Source organism: Thalassophryne amazonica, chromosome 15 (genome assembly GCF_902500255.1).
Source record: "Thalassophryne amazonica chromosome 15, fThaAma1.1, whole genome shotgun sequence".
NCBI lineage: Eukaryota > Metazoa > Chordata > Actinopteri > Batrachoidiformes > Batrachoididae > Thalassophryne > Thalassophryne amazonica.
Genome location: NC_047117.1, coordinates 94839002 through 94849724, shown reverse-complemented (window position 1 = coordinate 94849724; position 10723 = coordinate 94839002). Strand labels below are relative to the sequence as shown.

At 43.8% G+C, this 10723-nt stretch overlaps 1 protein-coding gene across 1 annotated transcript; it reads right to left on the bottom strand.

Annotated features, from left to right (window-relative positions):
* Positions 1-467: 467 nt before the first annotated feature.
* LOC117526072 (pyrroline-5-carboxylate reductase 1, mitochondrial-like) lies at positions 468-9240 on the bottom strand. The gene is made up of 9 exons (XM_034188083.1): positions 9105-9240; positions 5692-5785; positions 3623-3693; positions 2939-3118; positions 2439-2546; positions 1884-1997; positions 1582-1674; positions 1119-1282; positions 468-956 (listed from the first exon to the last, which is right to left on the bottom strand). Exons 2-9 carry the CDS (start codon positions 5756-5758, stop codon positions 797-799), a joined length of 957 nt encoding a protein of 318 aa, XP_034043974.1. The 5' UTR covers positions 5759-5785; positions 9105-9240; the 3' UTR covers positions 468-796.
* Between the last annotated feature and the right edge of the window lie 1483 nt (positions 9241-10723).

Below are 10723 nucleotides of genomic sequence, written 5' to 3'. Positions count from 1 at the left end.
CTTCCAACTTCCGCATGTCTTTCATTACAAAATCTCCTGTAACAGTGGAATGTGCCGAAAAAGTGCTGATGTCCACCTCTTCTGCAATTTGTCTGGTAGTCAGACGACGTCCCGGATCAATACAGCGTTCACTTTGGAAATGATCTGGTCGTTTCAGCCTGTCGATGGCCGCTTGGAGCGCGACGCACCCTCCGCCATTGTGCACCGTCTTTAAACCAGTTCTAACACTCCTTAATCTGTGTGATGCCCATAAGATCGTCACCGAAAGCCGTCTGAATCTTCCGAATGGTTTCCACCTGGCTGTCTCTCCAAGTTTCTGGAAAAATTTGATGCAGCAAAGCTCCAAATCGTTCCACCTCGCAATGAAACTCTAACGAGAGGGGAGGATCAGTGCTCACTCAAAGCCTGCTCACAGGCGAATGATGCAACCGACGGGCGTGAAAAGAATCACGCATGCGCATGAAGGTTCAAGGTTGGCTCATGCAAGCACACGATTCAAATCCATATGGTTTTTGAAAAAATAAAAAAGGTCTGATACTTTTTGGACAGACCTCGTATTTAGCAGTGTGACGTGTCCTGTGATGGCACTGAGGGTCATCACCATTAAACGACGCCACGTCAAATCCCAACGTCAACATACAGACGAATGTGCATTTCTGCATCATGAGACCCAGAATGCACCTGTTCTGGTCGTACGCGGCGCTGCCTTCATGTTACGGACAAATTATTTGAAAAGTTCATCTGGGTGGAGGTTTTTTTTTAACACCCCCCTGAGTGTGTGTGTGTGTGTGTGCACTCAGTTCTTTTTGAGGACAGAGCCGCGAGCGTTGAGCAGGCCGAGTCCCGTGCTGCCGTTAGCGTTAGCCACGCCGGGCTGCTGCAGGACTTTGTCCAGGGTTGTTTTCTTGATGGCTGTCGGAGAGATCTGCTCCTGATCCGCCAGGAACTGCAGCTCCCTGTCAGAGTCAAGAACCAGAACCAGTGAGCAAACAGAGACCCAAAAGCGAGTGTGAAACATGATCTGGTGGAGCTGGAACCAGATTCAGGTCTTGTCCAGTCCTCAGGTTTGGAATTTCTGGACCCAGTTCTGAGCATAGTCTGGGTTCGGATGGACTCACCATGTCCGTTTGCACGAAGCCTCGACAGCGTTTATCAAAAGGCTGCGGAAGCCGCCGCTCTCCAGGACATGCAGGGCGTGGATGGTGGCGCCCCCTGGTGAGCACACATTGTCCTTCAGCTGGCCGGGATGCTGGTCCGAGTCCAGCAGCATCTTAGCTGCACCCTGAGATCAACAGAGAACAGAGAGGGTTCAGAAGCAGGTTGGGTTTTGGGTTCACACTTGTGTCTGCACATGCTAATGCTAACACTAATGCTAACGTGCCGTCCTCAGAGTCACGGAAACAAACTTTGACGTGAGGACGTTTCCTGCACTTTAACAACATTATGTGGTTGACAGAGTCAGAAACGGAACCAATGACCACGTGGCTGCTGTTCAGTCGCTGGAACACGCCTGCACACACACACACACACACACCCGTTTAGTAACGACGAGGTTAAAAGGTCAAGAACCAGCACACTGACCAGCAGCGCCTGAGCGCCGAGTCGGATGGCGAGCCTCCGGGGCAGACCCATCTTCACACCACCGTCTGCAAGCGCGTCCAACGCCGTGAACGCCTGCAAGAACGACAAACACGTCAACATTAGCACAGCCAGTGCACGGCGCTGTGCACGGCGCGCAGCTGTTCATCAAAAACACATGAACCTCACAGGAAGGAAACTAAACTGGTGCTGCTTTTTTTAAGCTTCAGCAGAAACATTCAAACTGAAGGTGATCGATTCTTCTTTCCAGACCGACGTGCACGTGCACATGCACAGTGACTTACATAGGCGGGGCCGCTCCCGCTCAGGCCGGTGACGGCGTCGATCAGGTCCTCCTCCACCTCCGTGCAGAAACCCACGCTGGCCATCAGCTGCTCCAGCAGCGAGCTGTCCTCCACCTGAGACACGAGGACAGGTCACGGTTACTGTCTTTAAATCCACGCGTCGGTGCAGAGGGAGCCGGAGACGTTTGGATGCTTCCTTTCTGCAGTAACTTTATGACATCATCAACACACTTTGAAGTCGTCTCCGGAGTTGCGGCTCTTTAACTCTTCATGTTAATTAGCTCCCCAATTAAGACATTTGTATTCATGTCACCGTAGTGGACAGACTGACGATGTCCTCTGTGTGAGGAAACGTCAACATGAGGACGCTTTAGTAGAAAAAAACAAACCAAACAAAGGAGGTATCAAAGGTGCAAGTATCAAGTGCCAAGAACACGTCCTCACACACACACACAGACGTAACCATGACGATATTCTGTGCTGGACAGAAAAGGTTCATTTCAGCTTAATTAAAGGTTTGTGTTTATTGTGGTTTGTGTGTTTCCGCCCTCTTACCTGGGCGTGCGTTCCCGTGGCGTACACGGTGGCGCCCTCTCTCACCACCACTGGCGTGTTGGTCATACACCTCATGACTTTAGGAGCTGGACGATACTGAAGCAGCTTCTGTCAATTTACAGAAAACCAGTCAAAAAAAAAAAAAAGAAAAGTCTTGTGTGGCTCCATTTCCACGGTAACATGTAAGAGGGAGGAGCTTGTGAGTCAGATACAGGAGTAAAGTTTTTTTTTTTTTTTAACCACAGAGACATGGTTTGAATGATTTTTGCCAGTAAAGTTATAACAATAATGAAATGAAATTAGTTGAGTAAATATTTGTAATTATGTGTCACATGACTGTCAACAAAAACAATCTGATGAGGGTTTGAACAGAAATCCACAGAAGGAGAACTTCCAGGTGAGCTGCTGGTTAAATTACCTGCAGACAAACAGAGAAAAAAAAGATCAAAATCACTTCAGAGGAGAATGTGAACGCAGCCGAGCGGTGAGAAGGCGCTGACCTTCTCAATGGAGCTGATGGTGACGCCTGCAGCGCACGACACGATGAGATGATGGTCCTCGATGTCCGGCCCCACCTCATCCAGAACAAAGGGGATGATGTGTGGCTTCACGGCCAGAAAAAGCACGTCGCTCTTCTGAACCGTCTCTTTGTTACTCGTCGTCAGGTTCACGCCCATTTTCTGCAGGCGACAGAAGGAAACAAAACGTCACTGTCGCTCACTCCTCAGGCGCTCCGAGACCTTCAGGAGACCCTGCAGAACCTGAAGTCAGTCCCTGTAGGACTGATCGAAGCGCCCACTGCGGAGCAGCGCCTCCGGCAGGCGGACGAGCTCACAAACCGCTCAGCGGACGTACTAAACATTTACTGTGATGATGCAGTGATGTCATCATAACACTCTGAAATTCTGTCAATTTTAGAAGTGTTAAGATACTGCCCCCTGCTGGTTATATAGCAGAATCATGATCGTGGTCATGTGGTGAAATCGTATTTTTACCGTGTATAAATTCAGTTTGTTTACTAATTTAGAAGACTGTGCAACTTTTGCTTCGGTACGACTTGAATACAATAAATAAAAAGATAATTATATTACTATTATTAAAAATTTAAATCGCATCATTCTTATTATCATCATCATTATTAATAACAATAATAACAACAACATGTCAGGAACCAAAGCACTTACCCTGAGTGCCGACACGGTGGGCAGCTCGGACTCTGGAGAGCTGGCTGTGATCCTGTGAGCGGCGATCACACCTGAACACAAACTCATCGTCATCAGAAGAAGAAAGAAGAGTGTTATGACACACACACACACACACACACACACACACACACACACACACACACACACACACACACACACACACACACACACAGTGACAGGAAACTGGAGAGAACCCACACAGACACAAGGAGAACTCCACACTGGAAGGACCAGGTGGGAAGTAAACCTGTGACCATCTAGCTGTGAGGCAACAGTGCTAACCACTGATCCACCGTGTCATTACATTGGAAAAACAACAAGGTTTCTAAAAACAAGAATTTCAGAGCATAGATCTAAAATCTATAATCCTGATAACAAAAGTCCTGTGGCTGTGCATTTTTCTGTGAAGAACCATCATGTGAGTTGAGTCTGATACTTGGGTACAGAACCTGTACAACTCAACAATCGTGGTGGAGATGTTAACAGTTTGCTTCTGAAAAGAGTAGCTTTTTGGATTTATACTCTTAGTACACGTTTTCCTAAGGGTTTAAATGAGGATTTTGATTTGAAACCGTTTGTGATTTTTTTTTTTGGTATACGGTGTATTGATTGTTTGGTTTGTACTTTTGCCCTTTTGATTATCTTGTATGAAGTTAAATTTGTCTCATTAATACCTGCAAATGCACAGAGGCTGATTTACAAATATCCCTTGATTTGTACACGTGCTTTGCGATCCACTAACACAAATTTCCAATTTGTAACTTGTGTGTGGGTTTTTACAAATAAATATGTATTTGTAAATATATTGTTTTTTTTCATTTGTTAAAAAAAAAAAAACATTTGCAAAACTGAAAATTCTGTTTGTGAAGTGTGATTCAGTTTTTGTGGATCCCCGATTACACGCATTCATCGTATCGCTCACTTATGCAATATTGAGACATTCTGAGCGCTGCACTGAGTCATTGCACGCTCCCGTTGTTTCCTGTCCGTTTCTGGTCGCAGCACTCCCCCCCCATACCCCCCATCCCCGCTCGTCAAAATGCATAGAACAACACTGCCATCTACTGGATGGAAATGTGAATAGCGGTTTAGATATTTGTGAAACTCGACTGAAGTTTTGCGCTCAGAATGTCTCAAATATTGCGTAAGCGAGCGACACGAATGCGTGTAATCGGGGATCCACAAAAACTGAATCACACTTCACAAACAGAATTTTCAGCTTTGCAATTTTTTTTTTTTTTAACAAATGAAAAAATGATATATTTACAAATACATAATTATTTGTAAAAACCCACACACAAGTTACAAATCAGACCTTTGTGTTTGTGGATCACAAAGCACGTGTACAAATCAAGGGATATTTGTAAATCAGCCTCTGCATTTGCAGGTATTAATGAGACAAATTTAACTCCATAATCTTGGAGTGTTTTGTATTTTATTTGATTTTATTAATGTGTGCTCAGTATTAGTGTCTGTCTGTTTTTTCTCTCTCTTTTGTCTAATAGTTTTGCGTTTATTTATCTGATTGCTCTTGTTTACATGTGAGGATGTTTGCAACAGATAATTGGACCAGATGTTTTTAATTTGTTTGATTGTCTCCAGCTGGGAGCAATCTATGATTTTGGCAATACTTAGACAGGTGCGCGGCCCCGAATATACAGTCTGACGAAGGGCATTTGCCCAAAACGTTACTTGATTTTTTTCTGTTTAATAAAATTTTCTTCTGGCTGAGCGCGCTGTGGCTGTGTGGATCATTTGGATTTTTCATGATGAATTTTACCGTTAACCACTGTGACCAGCGAACTAGACTTTAAACGGGTCCTTTGACAAATGAACTGAATCACTGTCAGGAATTCAAACCAGGACCAAAGACTGAGTTTCCACAAATGCTTTGGAACACTTGGTGGGTTTTAGCTCTGCAGAGCCTCAGAGGAGGAGTGAGGTCACGTGATCACGACCTTCAGTCTCTCTGGATTCTGAACACATCCAAATTTTGCTTTATAACATCACAAAGCTTTAACATGAATCAAAGTGTCTCATGAACTGACCTGCAGCTGTGAACCCTTTGACCAGCGCGTGAGCCAGCTGACCCGCGCCAATGAAGCCCACACTCATGGCGCCGGATGAAGCAGCCGCTCGGACCTGCAGCCAAAAACACGCCGTTGCTCCTTTTAGAACAGAGGCTTTATGGTCATTGCACATATATACATACAGTGAAACGTGTCCTCTGCATTTAACTGTCCTAATTACAGTTACACGCAATCCAACCACTAGGGGCAGTGTGCAGCCACAGTCCTGAACAAGACCACGAACACCCGGAAGTGGCCGCGTCATGACGCCGATTTGGCGAATCAAGATGAAATTTGTGAGCAGCTCAAACATTTCACCCCAATTTCAAAACTGGTGCCGATGATGTTACTGTGACACTTTAAAATGCACCCAATGTGCTCATTTGGAAGAAACAGCGCTCTGTGGAACAGGGCTGCAACGAGATTCAACTTATGACACAAAACAGACAAAATCAACATTAAAAACAGCTGATCGTGTTGTTTTTAATCCAGTAACAGAGTAACAATCATTTCATGAAGCACCATTTGTACAAAACTCACAAATTATACAGTTTATTAAAACTGTATAATTTGTAATTGTAAAAACACTGGACGGTGACTTGTTGACTGCCTCTACTGGTGGTTGGCTCTCACTGCGGTATTGTATCACTTCCTGTTCCGGAGCACAGCGGTGTTTTTCTGTATCTGTTAGCTGTTTAATCTGTGCAGTTAGATTGATCTAGTTATCTAGATAACGATTTGTTTCCCAGTGTAATCTTTACGTGCCTTAACTAAAGCACTCCTGCTGAATCACCTCTAAATTATTTACACATTATTCACTTTGTGTGTTTTTAGGAATCCGCTAGCTTAGCGTAGCTACTAGCTCTTAGCCGATTTAGCATGGCGGCTTCTCCTGTCTCTCCCGCACTTTTCTGCTCTGGGTGTGAAATGTTTAGTTATTCCTCGGCCTCCTTTAGCAGTAACGGTACTTGTAATAAGTGTAGCTTATTCGTAGCTTTGGAGGCCAGGCTGGGCGAATTGGAGACTCGGCTCCGCACCGTGGAAAATTCTACAGCTAGCCAGGCCCCTGTAGTCGGTGCGGACCAAGGTAGCTTAGCCGCCGTTAGTTCCCCTCCGGCAGATCCCGAGCAGCCGGGAAAGCAGGCTGACTGGGTGACTGTGAGGAGGAAGCGTAGCCCTAAACAGAAGCCCCATGTACACCGCCAACCCGTTCACATCTCTAACCGTTTTTCCCCACTCGGCGACACACCCGCCGAGGATCAAACTCTGGTTATTGGCAACTCTGTTTTGAGAAATGTGAAGTTAGCGACACCAGCAACCATAGTCAATTGTCTTCCGGGGGCCAGAGCAGGCGACACTGAAGGAAATTTGAAACTGCTGGCTAAGGCTAAACATAAATTTGATAAGATTGTAATTCACGTCGGCAGTAATGACACTCGGTTACGCCAATCGGAGGTCACTAAAATTAACATTAAATCGGTGTGTAACTTTGCAAAAACAATGTCGGACTCTGTAGTTTTCTCTGGGCCCCTCCCCAATCAGACCGGGAGTGACATGTTTAGCCACATGTTCTCCTTGAATTGCTGTCTGTCTGAGTGGTGTTCAAAAAATGAGGTGGGCTTCATTGATAATTGGCAAAGCTTCTGGGGAAAACCTGGTCTTGTTAGGAGAGACGGCATCCATCCCACTTTAGATGGAGCAGCTCTCATTTCTAGAAATCTGGCCAATTTTCTTGGATCCTCCAAACTGTGACTGTCTAGCGTTGGGACCAGGAAGCAGAGTTGTAGTCTTACACACCTCTCTGCAGCTTCTCTCCCCCTGCCATCCCCTCATTACCCCATCCCCGTAGAGACGGTGCCTGCTCCCAGACTACCAATAACTAGCAAAAATCTATTTAAGCATAAAAATTCAAAAAGAAAAAATAATATAGCACCTTCAACTGCACCACAGACTAAAACAGTTAAATGTGGTCTATTAAACATTAGGTCTCTCTCTTCTAAGTCCCTGTTGGTAAATGATATAATAATTGATCAACATATTGATTTATTCTGCCTTACAGAAACCTGGTTACAGCAGGATGAATATGTTAGTTTAAATGAGTCAACACCCCCGAGTCACACTAACTGTCAGAATGCTCGTAGCACGGGCCGGGGCGGAGGATTAGCAGCAATCTTCCATTCCAGCTTATTAATTAATCAAAAACCCAGACAGAGCTTTAATTCATTTGAAAGCTTGACTCTTAGTCTTGTCCATCCAAATTGGAAGTCCCAAAAACCAGTTTTATTTGTTATTATCTATCGTCCACCTGGTCGTTACTGTGAGTTTCTCTGTGAATTTTCAGACCTTTTGTCTGACTTAGTGCTTAGCTCAGATAAGATAATTATAGTGGGCGATTTTAACATCCACACAGATGCTGAGAATGACAGCCTCAACACTGCATTTAATCTATTATTAGACTCTATTGGCTTTGCTCAAAAAGTAAATGAGTCCACCCACCACTTTAATCATATCTTAGATCTTGTTCTGACTTATGGTATGGAAATTGAAGACTTAACAGTATTCCCTGAAAACTCCCTTCTGTCTGATCATTTCTTAATAACATTTACATTTACTCTGATGGACTACCCAGCAGTGGGGAATAAGTTTCATTACACTAGAAGTCTTTCAGAAAGCGCTGTAACTAGGTTTAAGGATATGATTCCTTCTTTATGTTCTCTAATGCCATATACCAACACAGTGCAGAGTAGCTACCTAAACTCTGTAAGGGAGATAGAGTATCTCGTCAATAGTTTTACATCCTCATTGAAGACAACTTTGGATGCTGTAGCTCCTCTGAAAAAGAGAGCTTTAAATCAGAAGTGTCTGACTCCGTGGTATAACTCTCAAACTCGTAGCTTAAAGCAGATAACCCGTAAGTTGGAGAGGAAATGGCGTCTCACTAATTTAGAAGATCTTCACTTAGCCTGGAAAAAGAGTTTGTTGCTCTATAAAAAAGCCCTCCGTAAAGCACGGACGGACACACACACACGGACACACACACACACGGACGGACACACACACGGACGGACACACACACACACACACACACACACACACACACACACACACACACACACACACACACACACACACACACACACACACACACACACACACACACACACACACACCTCAGTGATCAGGATTCAGATCCAAATGGAGAAATGTGGCTGAAAATTTAAAAACCTGACATTTGGCTCTCTGCAGCCGGACGCTCCGGTCCGATTATTACCGTAAAAACATTAAATAAAAGGATTATTTTATGTGGTGACCGTTAGCTCGTCCAGCTAGCTGCCGTTAGCTTCAGAGAATGAAGACAAAAGAAGGTTTCCGGATCATAAAAACATAGTTACCTTCTAATAAGTATCGCTGCTGCTACTCCAACAGCAGACACAAACTGACGACGTTCCCGTTAATTACCGGCATTCAGGGAAAAAAGACTTAAAATAAACCCCACGAATGTTTTTGTCAACGTGGCTATTTCGTCCCTCAACGTACATGTGCTACAACCAACCAATCAGAGCAGAGGGAGCCCACTCTGTTGCCCAATTAACACATGAGACGGTAGTATTTGGGCGGGGCTTTGCCTCAGCCACGCCCAATTACATCAGCACACTCGACAGTTGGCGCGGCGAAGCTGGCACCTGTTGCCAGATCTACTTATTTGAAGCCACTTCGGATTGCCTTGATTTTTGAATGAATTAATGAATTTATTCTGCACACAGACTCTATGGAGTTAAATTTGTCAGGACACTAATACTGAGCACACATTAATAAAATCAAATCAAATACAAAACACTCCAAGATTATGGAGTTAAATTTGTCTCATTAATACCTGCAAATGCAGAGGCTGATTTACAAATATCCCTTGATTTGTACACGTGCTTTGTGATCCACAAACACAAAGGTCTGATTTGTAACTTGTGTGTGGGTTTTTACAAATAATTATGTATTTGTAAATATATGATTTTTTCATTTGTTAAAAAAAAACATTTGCAAAACTGAAAATTCTGTTTGTGAAGTGTGATTCAGTTTTTGTGGATCCCCGATTACACGCATTCATCGTGTCGCTCACTTACGCAATATTGAGACATTCTGAGCGCAAAACTTGTCGAGTTTCACAAATATCTAAACCGCTATTCACATTTCCATCCAGTAGATGGCAGTGTTGTTCTATGCATTTTGACGAGCGGGGGTGGGGGGTATGGGGGGGGGGGGGGGTGCTGTGACCAAACACCGACAGGAAACCGACAGGAGCGGGAGTGCGCAATGACTCAGTGCAGCGCTCAGAATATCTCAATATTGCATAAGTGAGCGATACGATGAATGCGTGTAATCGGGGATCCACAAAAACTGAATCACACTTCACAACAGTGTTGCCAGTTACTTTGAAAAAGTAATCCAATTACTGATTACTGATTACTCCTTCAAAAAGTAACTTAGTTACTTTACTTATTACTCAATTGTAAAAGTAAGTTAGATTACTAGTTACTTTTTAGTTACTTTCTAGTTACTTTTTTAGTTACTTTTTTAGTTACTTTCCCCAGCTGCTGACAACAACCCTCTGCCACCTCAACATGACAATGATACCTGTTTTGCCAAAACTCACTTTATAGTCACCCTTTCTTGGCTTCAATGAAAATAAATACTTGTTTTATAAAAAGTAAAATAAAGACCTCTTTCTTGACCTCATATTTAACTGTTGACAGCACTGTAACAGTAAAACTTGCCATTTCTAACCTACATTGTTTATAAATGTAACTATTAAATTCTTTCTAACATTTTTCTAACATTTAAATTCTCTCTAAACATTTTACTTGTCAAAATTATTATTATTTTAAGTAGTATTAGTAGTTGTAGTAAAAAACGACTTCAAAACTGGACCTTTAATATAGGGGTGTTGTGGGGGGGGGCACATCCTTGCCCCACGCCCCCATTCTATCTGGATTCGCCCCTGCTTTGGCATTTGAGC